Source organism: Eupeodes corollae, chromosome 3 (assembly GCF_945859685.1).
Source record: "Eupeodes corollae chromosome 3, idEupCoro1.1, whole genome shotgun sequence".
Classification (NCBI taxonomy): domain Eukaryota; kingdom Metazoa; phylum Arthropoda; class Insecta; order Diptera; family Syrphidae; genus Eupeodes; species Eupeodes corollae.
The window spans coordinates 60,369,545-60,389,437 of record NC_079149.1 but is presented as its reverse complement, the minus strand read 5'-3'; the positions used below and the strand labels follow the sequence as shown (position 1 = coordinate 60,389,437).

General features: G+C 29.6%; 1 protein-coding gene across 2 annotated transcripts in view; it reads right to left on the bottom strand.

Annotated features, from left to right (window-relative positions):
- The window catches only part of LOC129949473 (nidogen), a 31,156-nt gene extending 12,232 nt beyond the window's left edge, over nucleotides 1–18,924 (bottom strand). The window contains exons 1-2 of one of the 2 annotated variants that reach the window (XM_056060961.1): nucleotides 18,789–18,924; nucleotides 18,106–18,396 (exon numbers count right to left, since the gene is read on the bottom strand). In XM_056060961.1, the coding sequence (XP_055916936.1) occupies nucleotides 18,106–18,342 (237 nt within the window). In that variant the 5' untranslated portion in view covers nucleotides 18,343–18,396; nucleotides 18,789–18,924. Of the gene's footprint in view, nucleotides 1–18,105; nucleotides 18,397–18,771 lie in introns of both variants that reach the window. The other variant, XM_056060962.1, reaches the window with a different exon arrangement.
- Nucleotides 18,925–19,893: the final 969 nt, after the last annotated feature.

Below are 19,893 nucleotides of genomic sequence, written 5' to 3'. Positions count from 1 at the left end.
GACTCACACAGAAAACTTCAAACCCGTGCCCATTATGTATGAGATGTAAAAAATTTAAAGTCAATATATTTCTTTGTTTTCATAATACCTGGGTCAAAACTATGTCTTTTCAGTTTTTGTAGGATTTCGTGTTTTGTAAACAAAAAAATTTGTAACTTGAATTTATAAAAAAATAATTAAAAGTTAGCAACAATATTTTGCATATAATGAAAAATGTTGATTTCAAGACCGTTTTTTTTTAACGAGGTTTTCTGTCGAAAACCAATTCTTACCTCATTTAATCGCATTTTTTTAAAGCTTTCATATGAAAACTTTCGTTTCAGGATTTAGAAACACCGGTTTTCATATGGACTAATATGACAAATGCGGTAGTCAATATGACAACTTTGGTTGAAAGAAATTGAAACTACGGTTTTTGTTTTGACTTATGCGGTAGTCAATGAAACTGTGGTAGTCAATATGACAATTGCGGTAGTCAATATGACAATTACGGTAGCCAATAGGACAACTGCTGTAGTCAATAGGACCACTGCGGAAGTCATTAGGATAACTGCGGTAGTCAATATGACAATTTTTGTTGAAAACCGAAATCTATTTTGAGTACTGGGTAGTCAGTATTACAACCGTCGATGGTCAATTTTTTGTAGTCAATATGACAACAAAATTTTCATTGTCGAAGTTGTTCTATTGACTACTTTTGTTGTCATATTGACTACTCAAAAACTGTTCTATTGACTATCCAGTAGTCTATTTTTAAAAATAAAGTTGTCATATTGACTATTTTGGTAGTCAATGCTAAAATTTTGTATTCTTATGGAAAAACTAAAAATTAAAAAAAAAACATTTTTTTTTAAACAATATTTTTTTTAAGATTATTATTTTTTTGTAAGATATTATTCTTAATAAAAAAACAATTGTACCAACTTTTTTAAATGTTTTTACTTTTTTCTGGGTTTTTATTTTCATTATAAAAAAGCCGTTACTTCGATTTTAACTAGATCTCAATAATGTTATTTTACAGTTAAAATAATATTCATAAAATATTTTTTTAACTTCAAATAGAAAATTATTGTAATGGGTCTGATTTGTCAATTGAAAATTTTGACATTTCTCGACGTTTCAAGTCGAAATAAAAGATTTTTAGAAAGTTGTCTGTGCGTGCGTGTGCACGTACGATCGTACGTCCGTACGTTCGCGAAGTTTTTTCGTCTTCCATAGCTCAAGAACCAGAAGAAATATCGATTTCAAATGAATTTTGTTATACAGCTAATAAGGCAGAAAGATGCAGACAGGGCTCTCAAGAAAATTGCGCGGGTGGTTTTTTTTGCAATTGCAGTTTGAAAAAAGGTGAACATTTTGGTTAACCCTAAATGTCTTACGAACCAAAAGCGCTAGAGACTTGAATTAAATTTTATATAACATATTGTAACGTGATATCAAAGAAGTATATTTTTTTTAAAAAAATCCATTTAACGGTTTTTTTTATAAATCGAAAAACTGAAAAAAATTTGTCACCTCAAAAATTTTACGACTTAAATATGATTTCATCTCCAAAACAATTTTTCGCAACGAAAAATAATATTTTTGACATCTGAAAAATTTTTGAGAAGAATCGAATTGACAGTTTTTTTATAAAAAATAAAAATCAGAAAAAAACATTACTCAAAGTTGGTAAAAATTGAATATCGATTCAAATATCTTTTCAAAAACTTGAAATTTAGGCTTCAAACTTATTTAATCTTATACAAAATATTGATTTCAACATTCTGAAACATGTTGAGAAAAATCGAATTGACAGTTTTTTTACAAAAAATAAATACCTAAAAAAATTAATAAAAGTTTTTAAAAATTGGTTTTCGACTCGAATATCGTTTCAAAACTTTGAGATATTACCTTTAAGCTAATTTTATCTTTTAAAAAAATATTGTTGTCAAGATTCAGTAAAATTTTGAAAAAATCGATTGACAGTTTTTTTTACAAAAAATTAAAAACCGAACAAAATTAACAAAAGTTGGTAAAAAATGATTTCGATTCAAATATCTTTTTAAAAAATTGAGATTAAGGCTTCCAACTAATTTTTAGTTATAAAAAATATTGTTTTCAACAGTAGAACAAATTTTGAAAAAAACCGAATTGACAGTTTTTTTTACAAAAAAAATAAAAACCGAAAAAAATTAACAAAAATATGTAAAAATTGATTTTTGACACAAATAGCTTTTTAAAAATTAAAAATATTGGCTTCAAACTTATTTTATGTCACAGAAAATATAGTTTTCGACATTCAGTAATTTTAATATAAAAACCAACAGTCCGTTTTTTCATAAAAAGTGTTTTAAGCAAGACAAATCGACATACGGGATGGGAAGTTATCAGTATGGGTCGCATCCCAGCCTCTTTTTTTTATTCATTAATTTGGTATAAAATTATTTTACAAAATTAGACCATCGATATCGATCATAATTTACTTTTTATGAAATTTGTCATTATTTTCGGTTAGATGTCCTCAATAACTTTACCATTGCGGAGCATCGGAAGAGAATTTTTGTTGGTTAATTTTTATAATTTCATGCGTTTTTGTCAAATGACGGGCTATTAAAATGTTACCTTTTATTGGAAAACCTTATATGTTTTAAAGGGTAATAGTATTGAAGAGGTATAATGAGGGTATGATAAATCTTTTTTTGTAAACATTTGTATGAAAAATTGAGTTAGCACACAAGTGAAAAAGACATTTGAAGAAAAAAAATCATGTGAAAACTAATAATAAGAGTAAGTTGCCTAGTGAAGGATGTAAAGTAGATTAAGATGCAGCAAGCAACTTTGTGTTCCTTACTGTGCAAGTCTCAGTTTTACGAATACAAAAACGTTGAATTGGTTTCTTAAAAAAATACAAAATACAAAATTTTCAAAAGTTGGTAAGAATTGTCTTTCGACTAGAATATCTTATCATAAGGATATTGTCTTCAAACTATTTTCATCTTGTAATGATCATCAGTTACTTTTTTTATAAAAATTCAATAAAAATTATAAAATTTACGAAAAGTTGTACACAAAATTGGGAAACATGAATGTTCGATTCATGACATTTAGTGAAGGTTTTGAATTCAATATTATTAAATCAATGGACAACTTTAAAAAAAATCACAAAACCATACAAAAACAAGATACAACTGTTAAGAAATGGTTTTTGACTTTAGTATTATGGGAACAAAAGAATCATGATATCATAATATCGCCGGAAACATGGCTCAACAACACTATCTCGGACTCGGAGCTTTTTGACTACTCTTATCAAGTCTTTAGACGTGATCGAATTAACACAGACGATTCAAACGCCGTTGGTGGCGGAATTCTTTTTGACATCAAAGAGTAATGAGCCGAGAATAGTTGCGAACATGTTTGCAAACTAATTCAAAGATGCTTTCGTAGAATTTTATACTATTAGTTTTCCTAACACATCTACAACTGTTATAAATTTCCCCCACTTAAATTCTATCAATTCCTTAAAAGAATCCTAAAACTTGACGAATATTTTAGTCCTGGTCCCGACGTTGCACCATCATCCATTTTAAAGAAATGTGCTGCGTAGCACACTAGTTATGTGATCTTTTCAACACGTCTTAATACCAGTACACAAAAAAGGTCCTAAAAACGAAAAAATCAATTACCGACCTATTACTAAACTATCCGTGATACCTAAACTATTTGAGTCAATCGTATGTAGCGTCCTTTCTTTTCACTGTAGTTCAATTATCTGTGATAATCATCATGTTTTATTAGAAAGCGTTCAACTGTTAATAATCTGTTTACTTTAAGTCCTTTTGTTGAGATGTTTTTGAAAAAGTGAACAAGTAGATTGTATCTTTACTGATTTCAGCAAGGCATCCACCAAATTGTCTCATAAAACATTACTTTTAAAACTATCACAGCAAGGTCTTAACGACAATTCATGAACTGGATCTCCTCGTATATGCAAGATAGACGTTATAGTGTTAAATTTTGTAATGAGTGTTCAAGTTCATTTGTTGTGAATTCTGGTGTCCTTCTATTCTATTTGTTTTATTAACTTCCCATAGGAAGTTATTGTAATGGGTCCGTACGACCGTACGTTCGCGAAGTTTTTTCGTAATCCATAGCTCAAGAACCAGAAGAAATATCGATTTCAAATGAATTTTGTTATACAGCTAAAAAGGCAGAAAGATGCAGACATGCCTCTCAAGAAAATTGCGTGGGTGTTTTTTTTACCATAGCAGTTTGAAAAAAAGGTGAAAAACGCTAGAGACTTGAATTAAATTTTATATAATATATTAAAACCATTAAACCGGTTTTTTATAAATCAAGAAAACTAAAAAAAAGAATAATGTTTTTGACATTTGATAAAATTTTGAGAAAAATCGAATTAATAATTTTTTTTTTTAATAAAAATCTAAACAAAAAAAATAATAAAAGTTGGTAAAAATTGATTTTCGACTCAAATATATTTTTAAAATTTTGTAGATATTGGCTTTAAACTATTTTTATCTTTCAAAAAATATTGTTGTTAACATTCAGTACAATTTTGAAAAAAATCGAATTGACAGTTTTTGTACAAAAAATTAAAAACCTAAAAAAATTAACAGAAGTTGGTAAAAATTGTTTTTTGACTCAAATATCTTTTCAAAAATTTGAAATAATGGCTTCAAATTAATTTTATCTTATGAGAAATATTGTTTTCAACATTCAATAAAACTTTGAAAAAAATCGAATTGACAGTTTTTTTTACAAAAAAATAAAACTCTAAAAAAAAACAATACTAAAACTTGGTAAAAATTTACTTTCGACTCAAACAGCTTTTCAAAAATTAAAAATATTGGCTTCAAACTTATTTTATTTCACAGAAAATATTGTTTTTGATATTCAGTACCTAATTTTTATGTAAAAATCCAACAGTCCGTTTTTCATAAAAAATAAAATCTACAAAAAATAGTACACAAATTTGGTAAAAATTGATACGAGTACATATAGACAAACTTTTAAGCAAGACAAATCGACAGACGGGGTTTAAAGTTATCAGTGTGAGTTGCATCCCAGCCTCTTTTTTACTTGCGACATATAGGAACTATATGGCAAGTTTTGCATTCGTGCAAAATTTCGAACTCGAGATTTTAATCAAACATGATATTACGATGGTAGACAAGTCGAAAAAAGTGGGTCCCGCGATTCCGTCCGGTCGGTTTTGTCTGTCTGTCCACGCTCCTACAGCCTAAACCATTGAGTCGATTGAGTTCAAACTTGAAAGTTAAGGTTTTGAGCAGATTCGCGTTAGGCGTTTTTTTCATTTTTTTTTTAAGATCAAAACTAACAGTGGCCCCCATACAATTTTTTTGGTCAAAAACCGGAAATTCAAATTTTCTCAAAAACAAACCGATAGATTTTTTTTAAATTTTCTCTAAAATTTTATTTTTTAACTTGGCTTCTTTTTACAAGAAAACCATATTTTTGTATTGCTCAGGAAAGGTACCGCTCATAGAACCGTTATTTTGTTTTTTAATTTTCTCAGCAAATTATGAACTGATTTTAATAATTTTTTTTCTGAATAAGCTCCTATATTGCTTTAACAATATTTGATTAACAAAAATGCAATTTTTTATTGTTTGGATTTTTTAAAAAATATTGAATTTTTATTTTTCAAAACTCTATACCTCAAAAACGGGTCTACAATTTTTTACGAAATTCAAACGTAAGACGTATATTTACAATCACTAAACAACTGCATTCCAAAAATATTTTTAGAACAAAATTGGAAAATTGTATATATAAAAAATTAATTTAAAAAAAACCGCTCTAACGATTTTCAAAATAAAAATTTGAAAAATCGACGGTTTTTTTATTTATAAAATGGCATTTAAATTTTTGAAGACAAACTTATTTTTCAGGTAAAATTTTGAATCTTAAAATATAATTTTTTTAATTATTTTTAGTGTGCATGAGCCCGAAAGAGCGCATTATTTTGACAAAATTGTAATTACATTCCTAGCTTTCATCCAAATTAGTGCATTTGGTACACATTTATATGATATATTTAATCAACAATCTATTTTAAAGAGTCTATCAAGAAGTATTATCTTGGTAACTTTGTATATAATGATTTTAAAATATTATTCTTTACGAATAAGGTTGTTTCACACATGATTTACTGGCCTTCGCCTATATAAAAAAAATAAATACTTAGTACCTACAAGTTAAAGAAATTGGCCAGAGAGAGTATATGTATTTTCTATTAGAATCACTTTTTCAACGCATACACATTGTACCTATTTATAAAGGTATTACGTACAACTTCTACAACTACTGCTTACGTGTCACTTCTTAACTAAAATCCAAAACGCACAAGAGCCTGACTGTAAACAACACATGAACAGCAATTTCTTGTACTTGTTCGTATGTTTGTTTCTTAAAACTTTAGTGAAAAAAATAGACTGAACGTAATAACTCCATGTTTGCGCTGAAAACTTAAGAAGGAATGTAGTATGTACCTTCTAGGCACCAATAACATTCCTTCATTATCATCACAAACATGTCCTTATCTATCTATCTGCATAAAGCTAAGCACGCCAAGTGAACTACTCTATTGGCGTCTTAGACATCTACCTGCTACCTAACTACACAACCAATAGGCGATCGCCTTGCAATTTAAACATTCATGGTCTGCCTCCTTCTTATCTTATTTATTTTCCATCCTGGTTCTTCTAATATGAAATTACAATAAAGCTATTAGCTATCTAAAGGAAAAAAGCTTTTAAGGAAAAAGTTGAATCTATATGAATCGCATTGTAGCTTTATAGATAATGGAAACCATTTTTCATATACAAAGATCGTACCCAAGTAAAAGCAGACTAATGAATGTAAATAAAACAAATATCGGTAAAAGATCCTAAACAGCTGACTTAAGCATGCAAAAGTTTGTTTCATCCCCTTATTATATACAATATTAAGCCATTTTGTTTGTTATATGAAGTGCATTGATATAAATAAAACAAAAACAAATTCATCAACCTTCATACGGAAGCTCTTTATGTGAAAACTTATACGGGGAAAGACTCAAATAAAATGGAGGAAATTGTGTTGACTTTTTGGGTGAAAAATTAATTATCTCCCTTATTCTGCTGGCTGCTTATGGGAATGCAAATAATATTTTTCTCTCGCTCCCGCTGAATTTCTCCACTTTCGATACAAACACCACGCCAACGGCTCGGCATTTGGTCGCCCTAAAAGTTTCTCCTCATGAGAGTCCTATGGTTTTCATATACAAAGATCGTGCGGTTTTTTTTGACAAATTAAATGGCATTGATATCTTTGAGGACAAACTTATTTTACAGGTATATTTTTAAATCTTATATAAGTACTTTTTTAAACAGACTCTTTGCATACAGGAGCAAGTTCGTGCGACCCAGTCGTGCATTTTATTTATAAATGACTTGGCTTCGATCATACAAAATTTGTCTGTCCTAATATATGCTGATGACATTCAAATTAAAAAAAATAACTCTACATCTGACGGTCTTTTCTTGCAAGAAGACTTAATATTATTTAGGGAATGGTGCAATAATAATCGTCTTGCTTTAAGTGACAAATGTAAAAACATGAGTTTTACACGCAAAAAAGTTCCAATCGTTTTTTGTTACATGTTTGATTTTTGTTCTTTAAGTAGAGTATATGTATTTTCTGGCTTGGGTGTTGCCCTAGGTTCTAAACTAAGATTTAATGATATCAAAACGGCGAACTACAGTGCTAATTGGATCTCAGGCTAGGTTGCCTTGAGATCGCCATTTCTACCTAAGATTTAATGAATTCTTGGTTTTATTAAGAGATTTGGCCGTGAATTCCGTGATTTCCGTGTTCCATATGTTTATATATTACTTTTTGTTTCATTTGTGAGACCAGTCCTGGAATATGCTTGTACAGTATGGTCACCTTACACGTCACAAGACTCGAAGCCATTCAGAAAAGATTATTGATTTGTTGTCAACGATCCCTTCCGTGGTTTGATGATATTCATACATTACCACCTTATTCACAAAGACTTTCTCTCATAAATATTCCTTCTTCGATAAATCATGGGATATACTTGCAGTTTTGTTTTATTGTTGGAATAATAAACGGATAAATTTCATCACCATCAGTTCTTGGTATTTTAAACTTTAGTTTTAGCCGTTCAAGTATAAGACTCCAGAAACCATAAATACTAATTTTAGCAGATCAACAATAGTGTACATAGCCCCTTAAATCAATTAATTGAAATCTATAATAAGTTTCACTTTTGTATTTATTCACCAAATGATAATATAAAAAGTATAAATTGCAAATTAATATTTTTCAATAGTCTAGTTTAAGTTTTTAGATTTTAATTATATATTAACAATTGTTAACGTTAGTATTCAACGAATTATAAATAAATATTGACTTCAAATTTTTTATCGCACACAAATTGTTGTTCTTAATATTTTATTGATCTTTTAGACAGATCGAAAAACGGGCACGGATTGGAAGTTATCGGCGTGAGTCGCATCCCAGCCTCTTTTCTTATAAAAAGCATTAATATTTATAAAAGTTTCATAAAAAAGTTTTTCATTTAATGAAAAAAGTATTCTTTGAATCCAAACACATTGCTTTTTGATAAGTAATTCTTATGTCAAACTCTTTTATGAGCACTATTTTTCATTAAATACTTACGAGCATGTACTTGGTTTCATTTCACCATTTGTCGTTATTTGATTAAAACAAAAGGATCAATAATCTCAGTTTGTTTTTAATGTTTCTTATGGAATATTAAAATATTAACAGGGAAATTTAGACCAAATATTAATCATATTAACTTATTTTTAAGAGTGAAATGTACAACTTTTTAGACAATACTTTGTATTTTGACTTTACGAGCGTTATCATCCAGGGCCCCGGTTAGTGATTAAGCATATGTTTGATGTACTTGATTAAGCTAAAAATAATTTAAAATTCGCTAATACATGGCCATAGTGATAATGAAAATAAAATATTTAAAAGTCAGAGTTCATTTACTTAACATCCGGTCGAATATTTTGGAACTACGTGAATATTTCGTGTAGGCTAAGACTATAATGGCATACCGAATTCAAAAGTGTATTTTGTATTATATTTAAAGATTTTAAGGCTAATATACAAAATTATACGGGCTAAGATATCTATTTTTTTTTTCAAATCATATGTAGGTTATTTTGGCATGGCATTTACATCTTCGTTTGCAGTCAACTGCATTCTTTAAACACAAAATTAGATTAATGCAGTTAGTAATTTTTCAGATGTTATTAATTTTAAAGCTTAAATTTTAATTTACTATCTTTTACCTTCAGTTGATCGTGTAGTAAGTATGAACTCCTTACACAAGTTATAAGTTCATAATAAGGTTTGTTTTATATTTGGCCATAAGCACTATAATCAAATAAAAACTCGATTTAGTAATTCTCGGTTTATCTATGTAACGGAATGGAACTGAGTTCTAAAGTGTTTTTTTGATATTTTTGCAGATAGTTCTGACTCAACATTCTGATATTTTAAAAACAAAATTTGATAAATCTGTCAATTTTTGTGGAGCAGACATTTTAGGAATTGTTTTTGATATTCTCAATTTTTTCGAAATAAAAATTGTGCTTTCATTTTTGGATATTTATAATTATTCTTTTTTGATAAATGGACATGGTAGGTAGGTGGAAAAGGCGATCTCAAGGCAACCTAGCCTGAGATCCAATTAGCGCTGTAGTGCGCCGTTTTGATACCAAAAACTCGTTTGACCTTTGATTGAAACGGATAAATTGATAGAGAAGCTTCATAGCGATTATGTTAGAGCCATTTTGTCATATTGAGAAAAAAGATTAGGTCTCTAATCTTTGTCTCAGATAGCTCATCGAGTTCTTGAAAGAATGCTTTTCCAAAGCATTTCGTTCTGGTGTTTGCCAAAGCAGGACATTTGCAGAGGAAATGGATTATGGTTTCATTTTCTTTTCGGTCACTACAGCTACGGCAAAAGGTGTTGTAAGAGATACCCAACTTCTCTGCATAAACTCCTATAGGCTAATGTCCGGTACAAACCGCAACAATCCTGGCTATGTCTTGCCTTGGCCTGCATAGAAGATCGTTTGTACATGTTTTGTTATAGGTGGGCCATATCTTCCTAGATATAATGCAGTTGGGTAAATTGCTCCACCTTCGGTTTAATTCAGTTTGGTAGATAGAAAAGATTTTAACCTTCATAGCACCAAGAGGAATGTTAACCATTTCCGCAAGTGAGCTATGAAGGGCCGATCCTTGCCTGGCTAGCTCGTCAGCCCGTTCATTTCCCACGATACCACTATGGCCCGGAACCCAGATAAGGGTGACACCGAGGTTAATATTCAGGCTCGCAAGCTCATCGCGACATTGCTGGACCAATTTAGATGAGGATATGGCCGAGTTAATGGCTTTGACAGCTGCCATCTTTGAGCCGTCAGTAAAGATGGTTGTGTCGAAACCTATCGACACGATGTCATCCTCCCAATCTTCTCTCGATGGGAAAATAACCTTAAAACCCTTACTAAGGTTCAAAGTAGGAGTGCAGTAGTCAGTGTCTACCGAGATAATATCTGAGGGAATCAATTTCGTAGTGTTGCTGTGACCATAAGGTATAAATGGACATGCATCATACACAAATACATACGTATATCCGTGTTGCACTGAAAACCTTACTCGAATCAAAAGAAATTAATTTTAATTAATGTTCGAGAAATCGTGTGTTCAGTAGATTCAGCCAAAAGATTATTGCAACAATATTTCCTAAAGTTTAGTATTTTTAAATATTCAGATGCACATAATGTCAAAACGGGTGTCTTGTCTTCTATAAACAGATTTACTTAAACTTGTATGGTCATGCTTTGATGTTATAATGTTAATAGCTCTTATGTATATTTGTGAAGAGCTCAATATTTGTGGTAATTATAAACGCTAATATGTTTGATGTACATAGGTAATAAATATGTACAACTTAAAAAGCGCACGAAAAGTAAAAAGTTTAATGGGTTTAAATGATTATTTAAATTTTCCACTTAAAACTGTCAGCGTCCACAATATTGTACATTATGCCGCCCCTCTTTATGACTTTTTGCAAACCGCCCATGGTAAAGTATTTTCTAAAAATATTTAATTGTTGCACATTGAAATTTAATCCAAAATTGGAACTAATCTAAAAAGTAGGTCTTTTGTAGAAGTAAACAAAAATTGCGAAACCGAGTTTTCATATCCTAGACACCCCAATTTGAGGGTCTAATAAATCGAATTTCTATTTTAAACTGAGATCTAAATAGAAGTTCTAACTAAAGCTTGAAAACTTGATGAAGGAATGAGTTGGAATTCAATTGAGATTTAGTAATAAATAAGCCGAGCTTTATAGACTAGAACATTGTCAGAAATATAAACAAAATTCCCAACATAAATTTCTCACTTTTTCTGTCAGAAATCTGAAAATTTAATTTGAATGTTTCGATTTCTCAAGGAAGGAATGAGAATACATTTTGAATTCTGTTTACATATCAATGTCTGCTGGATGCAAAGACTTGATCAGTTGATATTTTGACATAAGTAGACTTAATTCCAATCAAGCTGCCTTAATTTGAAAACAATTTCTTAGCAGCTGGCTAGGCAGATATAAGAAAATTGAATTGCCTTAATGCCTATGAATTTTACCGCCCTATTGTTCATGTAGAATGCAGCACATTGCCTCACACCTCATATAACAATCGATTTGTGGACCAAATTTCCAAATCGTGTAATCGGTTGCCTTAGCGAAAGTGAAAGACAATGTTATGCCATCTATCCGGAAATGATTTAAGCTTATATATGATCCAAGTATTCAAGCATTCAACAAGGTCTTGAGAAATTGAAATAGGATTGACATACAATATTTTATGATCCTAGTTTTCCCTTTGGAAAAAAAATAACCCATTTAAAATACTTGTACATTTGAAAATCTCATAGTAATCAACTTAAGTGTATTTGTTTTCCCCTCCTCCTTTCCACATAAATTCCCATCTTTGAAGTTTTCCGATAAATTCGTTTCGATACTCTATCACCCTCAAACATATAAACAGAGTCAGCCATAATTATAATATGCTATCAAAATTGTCAATAAATATATAACAAAACAACACCCGACGACAACGACGGACGTCATGTGATGTACCCTGTACCACTCGTTCCCTTATTTGGAACTATAAATGGGCCATCGCATATCTATCATCAGTTGTTGTTGTTATTGTATCATGTACTTGCACATAATAGTTCAAATACTTAATGCTAAGCTCATCTCTTGCAGCTGTGAGGTTTCACACGCTGCATGTGGCATCATAACACGATGTTAATCGTTAATATTATCCGTCAATATGCTACTATCTATATGCTTAAGCCCTACGCTACGTTGCATCAAAGCATTCCTTTTATTTGGATTCCTCTTTCGACATGAGTTATGCATTTAGTTTATCAATTTTAATTACGCAGAAATATTTAATCTTAATTCGAAACCAAGAGTGTTTATGGAACAGAAAAGAAGGCTAATTCGAAAAAGGGAGACGAAAGGGTTTTTTGAAATTTAAAACATCTGAAATAGTTATAAGAAGTAGTCGTTTGGAGCAGGCAGCGTTATTAACTGTTCGACAAAATTTACGTTTTTTCTGTCCCATAAACAAAACCATACTTTTTTAATTCTAAATTCCAATCTCAAATCTAAATTTTTCTATTACTTCTGGTTTTTGAAATATGCCCCTTCAAAATTGCTAAAAACAACCCAAAACGGGTTTTTTAAGGACTTATTTAAAACTTAAAATATCTCTTAATAATGAGTTGTGTAATGATTTTGCAAAGTACAAATCTTACTTCGCTTCTGGAAATCCCCTATAGTTGTGAGTCAGTATTTGACTCTACCTTGAATTTAATGCTTTCATATTTTCGAAAAATACGTTTCGGACTAAATTTAAATCCAAAGTTTAATTTTAAGCATTTGTTTAAGCTTTAAAAATACCCGTTTTTAACATTTGTATTTAATTTATTTCAAAAACTTGATACAATAGAATTTTTCAGGCAATATATTTGGTACGAGACCAAAACTTACTTTTAAACAATTTTACCATCTCGTGTTGAAAACCGTTTTAATATTTAAGATTGAATATTGCAGAAAGGGATTAAGGATTTGGAAAACCATCACGTATTATATTGAAAAAATAAACTATTTCATAAATTCGAAACAATCATTTCGAATTTAGATTTGCATTAAGGCCATACAAATTTATTAAAAATGTGCAATTTTATTGACAGGAAGAAAACCTTGGCGACCAGTGTGATAGTTAGTCACATCAAAAACAGTTCCACCTAAAAACACATACTCGTAAGTGAAAAATTAAGAATGACTTATATGAATACCATTATCAACCTTTTAACACCACTGTTTCTTATTTCAATACAGAACTTTCCAGTAAGAAGTTTTATTTTGATATGTAAAAAAAGATTCTGGAAGGCGATTTGTCGGTTAGTCTAAAAATTTAACAAAACTTAAAGACAAATATTTTGTGTCAAACAATGCCTAATCAAAGTCAATATTTTTTTTGTTCCCCTAATACTTGAGCCGAAACTTTTCTTATCAGTTTTTGTTTTGTTTTTGTAGGTTTTTATGCTTTGTAAAAAATGTTGTGAGTTGAATCTTTCTAAAAAATTAACTCGAAGTTAGCAACGATATTCTGCATATGACAAAATAAGTAACAATAATTTTCATGAAATACTATTATTTTGAAGGCAATATGTTTAATTGTTAGCAAGATATTTTAATGAAAAAAAAAACAAATTTACCAACTTTTTTCTATTTTTTTTTTTTTTATTTTTTATAAGAAAAGTGTCAATTCGATTTTTCTCAAAATCGCACCCGATGTCAAAAACGCTGTAGAAAAATAATTCTGGAGGTGAAATCATTTTTGTTCATAATACATTCGAGGTGACAAATAATTGTTTAAGTTTTTTGAGTTATAAAAAAAAAACTGTCCATTGAATTTTTCGTAAGATTTTACTAATTTGATATCACGTCATATTTTATAATATAACACTCAATTAAAGTCGCAAGCGTTATTAGCTCGTGAGATATTTGGGGTCAACCAAAATCTAAATTGCTATTGTAAACAAAAATCACCCACTTTTTTGAAAGTCCTTTCTGCTTCGTTCGTTATTATTATCTTTAAAACAAAATTAATTTAAAGTCGATAAGTCTGGTTCTTAAGATATGGGCGAGCGACTATTAAAAATGGTATCCTGACATCTCTCTAAAATTTTGATTTAGGTTAAATGGACCTAGAAACGTCGGAAATGTTAAAATTTTCAATTTGACAAAAGTAAAAATTATTAATCATAGCTTGGTAACGTAATCAATCCACCGTAAAGTTTATTTCATGAACGTTTAAAGTCCGTGAATCATGTAGACCACTGATAAGAAAAAAACTAAAACTTTCACATTTGATACAGACGGATTTTTTCCTGTACGATCAATTTAAAACAACTGTCTCAACAATTTGGAACTTACGGCGACCGTGCCTTCTTCTTATCAGTACGGACAACGTGATTTACTAGTTTATCATTAATTGAAGAAAGTAAAAATTCTTAATATCTTTTTAAAAAAATGTTATCTTCATAAAAATTATAATTCTGAAGTGCACATACAATTCAAAAAAAAACTTATTTATTTTGTTGCAAAAAATTACAAAAACCTTTGATAACATTCCTGACCTTTCGAAGCTTGTTATCTACAAAAAAAATGCTTTCGTTTTTAATTTTGACTTTCTTTCAATCAAATTCGTTACTTTATAATGATTTTAATCTTTGAACCCTTGAAATATTGAAGGTATTTCAACTTGTGAGTTTTGATTACATTTGTATAGTTCATGTTTAATAGTTAAAGTATTAAATATAAAGGTTGTTTTAGTAGGTTTAGAAATTTAAATTTCATTGGTCCGTTTTGTATTTGCATAGACGTCGAATATTTCGAATTTAAAAATTTAGAAGAAGTTGGGTTGCGTTATTGTCATTCCAGGAATTTCATTCAAAATTGAAGATTAAGCAACTTTCAAAAGACTTTCAATAAAAATATCGGTTGGTCTTGAAAATCTCACGAATAAATTAAGTAATCGAATTAAATAAATTGCAGCTTATTTTACATATTATAAATATAACTAAAAAAAATATTGTTCAAATAGAAAATTTAAAGATTGAAGATAATTTGTTTTATTTTACGAAGAAGGACGGTTTTGGTATTGTATATTTATGGTTAATATATATAAGACAGTATTTTTGACCCTTGATCTTAAGAAAAAAAAAAGAGACTGGTCGCATCCCAGTCTGATAACATCCAATTCCGTCTGTTTATTTGTCTTGCTTAAAAGTTTGTAGGTTTTCGCGTTGGGTTAAAAAAGTTGTGAGTTGAATTATTCTAATAAATTTTTAAATTACCAACAATATTTTTCATATAAAGAAATAGTTTAGTTTGAAAATCCGATTTTGGTAAATAGATTTTTAGTTGAAAAAAATTGTAACCAATTACAATAGCATTTCTTAAATTTTTACAAATTGGATGAATGAAATTAATTTGAGAAATACCAAGAACCGAATTTACCATATTGGCGTACTATTTTTTGTCGCTTTTATTTTGTATGAAAAAACGGACTGTTGAATTTTTATAAAAAAAAAACTGCTGAATATCGAAAACAATATTTTCTGTAAAATAAAAAGAGTTTGAAGACAATATTTTTAATTTTTGTAAAGCTATTTAAGTCGAAAGTAAATTTTTCCCAAATTTTAGTATTGTTTTTTTGCTGGGTTTTTATTTCTTGTAAAAAAACTGAAACTGGAACTGAAAATTTTATTGAGTGTTGACAACAATATTTTTTAAAAGATAAAAGTAGTTTAAAGCCAATTAAAGTTTTGAAAAGATATTTAAGTCGAAAATCAATTTTTACCAACTTTTATTAATTTTTTTGTTTAGGTTTTTATTTTTTGCTCAACATTTTTCCCAAGGTTGAAAACAATATTTCTTGTAAGTTAAAATTAGCTGCAAGCCATAATCTCAAAGCTTTGAAAAGATATTTGAGTCGAAAGTTAATTTTTACCAACTTTTAATAATTTTTGTTAAGGTTTTTATTTTTTGTCAAGAAACTATCAATTCGATTTTTCTCAACATTTTTCGGAATGTTGAAAACAATATTTTCTATATGTTAAAATTAATTGGAAGCCATAATCTTAAATTTTTGATAAGATATTTGAGTCGAAAATTTATTTTTACAAACTTTGAGTAATGTTTTGTTTAGATTTTTATTTTTTAATATAAAAAATCATTAATTCGATTTTTCTTAAAATTTTACTTAAAATTTTCGTTGCACAAAATTGTTTTAGGGAGTTTTCACCTTTTTTTAAACTACTATGGTAAAAAACCGCCCACGCATTTTTCTTGAGAGCCCTTTCTGCCTTATTATCTGTATAACAAAATTAATTTAAGTCAATATTTTTTTCGACTCTAGGGACCTTGAAACGTAGAGATATGTCAAAATGTTCAATTTGACAAAACGGACCCATTACAATAACTTCCTATTGGAAGTTAATAATTTTGGATGAACTTCAAACTTATCTTATTCTTTACATTCAATATCAAACAAACAAATTGTAAAGAAAGTTATTAATAGAAAGTTTATTATTTTCATACAACACGATTTTTAATAAATAACTAAAATTAATAGGATAGATAGTGGGTTACTTTTTTTTAAATGTCTTGATTTTCGTTTCAGCATTTTTGAACATTTTTATTAAAATTAGATTCCAAAAGTACAATGAAACATATTTTGTTGTTTTTAAATAAAAATAAAATAAAATTCGAATATTAATCGAAAAAAGACGATTTTTCTCTTCGATTTTCAGATATTTTTGGAATCTCTTGAACAATTTATCATGGCAACCATTATTTGAAACTTCTCATCAAAAATGATTAAACCGGATAACATTAATGGAGGAAAATGCAAAGCTTGCATTTTTTATAACTCTGCCACTTATCGCCTTTGTCGTTTCCAAGCTTTAACTATTTGTAATCGGGACATCCCCTATACAAAACTTATTTTCAAAGTTCAAGTCTTTTTGTCTTGATTTTTGTTCACAACTAAGTTCCCCGCAATAAATAAAGAGTTGATATTTGAAGAAGATAAGAATCAAATAAATGCGTAACATTAGTAATTCTTCTCACTTATATAGAACTTCCATATCGACAGTTTAATGATCAAAATAAAAGTGCAAAAGTCATTTTTTGAAAATCTGAATATGTATTTCCGTTAAGAAAATCTCAGAAGCTCTTCCTTGGAAAAGATGAATTCGGTTTTATCAACCGGAAATAGGTAAGAAACACTTTTCTTCGAGTTACCTCTAAGGTCTTAACATAATTTTTGTCATTAGTTTTATTATAAAGTTTGCTTAAAAGCTTTAGGACCAATATTTTTAAATGACACTTTGTAATACAACTACTATTTATAAGAATTGATAGATCACAGTTAACATGCATATGTTATGTAAATATGTACGAGTATATCATTTTTTCAATAAATTCGAATAATATTTGTTTTGAGATAGAAAACCATTGATTATTATGCAAATGTTAACGTAAAGTCCCGCTTATACGTACATATGTATGAGTCATTGTCATTACTCCTGAGTGACACAAATAAACAACGTGCTCCCAATAGATAAATCTTTTCCCAGTACCCATCTCATAGTCCTTTGTTATTATGGAAAGAAGAATGAACCCTGGATTTTAGCTGCATAGGGTGTTCTTGTTTTAAAATTCGAACCACATTTTTAGTTTTATTTTTAAAATAACAGTAAAATTCTGGTGAAAAATTATAGAAATACAATTTCATAATGATGAAATTCTAATAAGTCATATAAGGCCGACTTGCCTTTTTCTGAAATTTTCCGCAGTATGATTTCGAATTGCTAACCATTTTTTATTATTACAAGTAAGAAAATGATACCATTTTTATAACTTTTATAACTTACGTAAATATGATCGTATTTTTCACTGTAAAAGTGAATCGGAATCTCCGTTTGCATAAACGCAGATTCACTATCTCCAAGTTTTAGAACTTGTATCATAGGCTCATCAGTATGCCTATAGAGCTCATTGAAGTTCGAACTATCCAAAAAATGTTGGTATTGAGTGTTGGCCGTATCAAAAACTCCTATCACAATCACCGTCATGCACAAAAATTGTGCAAAATTACAAAAACTAGTCATTTTGTTCACTCAATTTAAGCACCGCGTGTTCATCAATGGCTACCGAAATGGACACTAGAATTATATATATTTAAATTTATTTATTAAAATTTTCTTAAAAGAATATTAAGTTATTAAATTGAAGAGCAAAAAAATCACAAATTTTAATATTTAAGGGATAACACACACGACGTTCTTTCTATAACATTCTTTGTTGTTGTTTTTTTAGTTGTATTTAAATAAAAATACGTTTGGTCGTCTTAAGGTTACACCATCAGAGATAAAGTAAAACAAAATAATGAATAAGAAATACGAAAAAAAAACAAAAATTAATAATTTAAACAAAAAAAATCGAAAAATTTAATCTTTAAATAACCCCGAAGAGACCGCGTTTCCTTAGCACTCAGAGATAAGACACTTTATGCTAATATGATGAAGAACAAAACGCACCAGATAATTTCACTTACAAGAGGATCGATCGCTTAGAAAAGAAAGCGATGTGCGAACGCTATCCCTACACTTCGTCAACTGATTTAAATAAAATCAAAGTGGATCTTCTTATTCTAAGTATAGGAATAGGAATGGGTGCTCGACTGGTAGCTGTCGCTGGCTGGAAGAAGCATCTCAACTCAACTTGGGTAACGAAACGAATCTGTTGATCGCACGCTCATCAACTTCATTATTATGTTTGGGATCTCTACCGTGTAGCAGAGTACAGTAGGGATAACAAGAACAAATAATTTGTATTATACAGAAATATAGAATACAATAATTGAGAAATTAATATATTTTACAAAATTGTCTTAGGCTTGAGAGACAAAATATTATCAAAATGCTCCTAAATAATTCGTCAATAATAAAAGTTAGGTTGAAGTTGTTGTCCGTGATGGAGTAGGACACACTTAGGCCAGTTAAATAGCCCATTGTGATACCACATGAATCTTGAGGCTTTCTTCGAAGCTCAATGAAACCAATTTGAGGCCCTTGCAAAACTAGGTTGTTCTTGCGTTTTCAGCTAGATCAGATATGTACATATCTCATCCATATGACATGGTAAGCTATATATCAATTAGAGATGATCAACAGTAATGGGCTGTTATATAGTTTGTAGAAACAGATTCTAGAGATTTGATAGCGGCCTGACTATCTGAGAAAAAACGGATACCAGATGTTGATATCACGTTTTCTTTAAGCCAGGACAAGGCTTTTTTTTCACAAAAAAGTCCGCCTGGAACACGCTACAATGATTGGGCAGGAGGAATGGAAGACTTAATTTCAGAACACACCTCCACGAGCCTCTTCTTTTGTTTTTGATACATCTGTATAAAAGTGAGCTTACTCGTTTTCCAGGAACGCCATATCCTTCCAGAAAGATCTGGAAGGTATATAAATTTGGAAGTTTCTGTCGAATTGCAGTCAGGGATGATGTAATCTGTGTGCTTTGGAATTGATTCTAAATACCTAAGAGTTACGGAGTGGCCAATGTTGTTGTTAATCTACTGCGATGAAGCTTTTTGTGAGTTGACAGACAGTGCACACCTTTCAGCCAAAAGTATAAGTTTGGCATTTAGT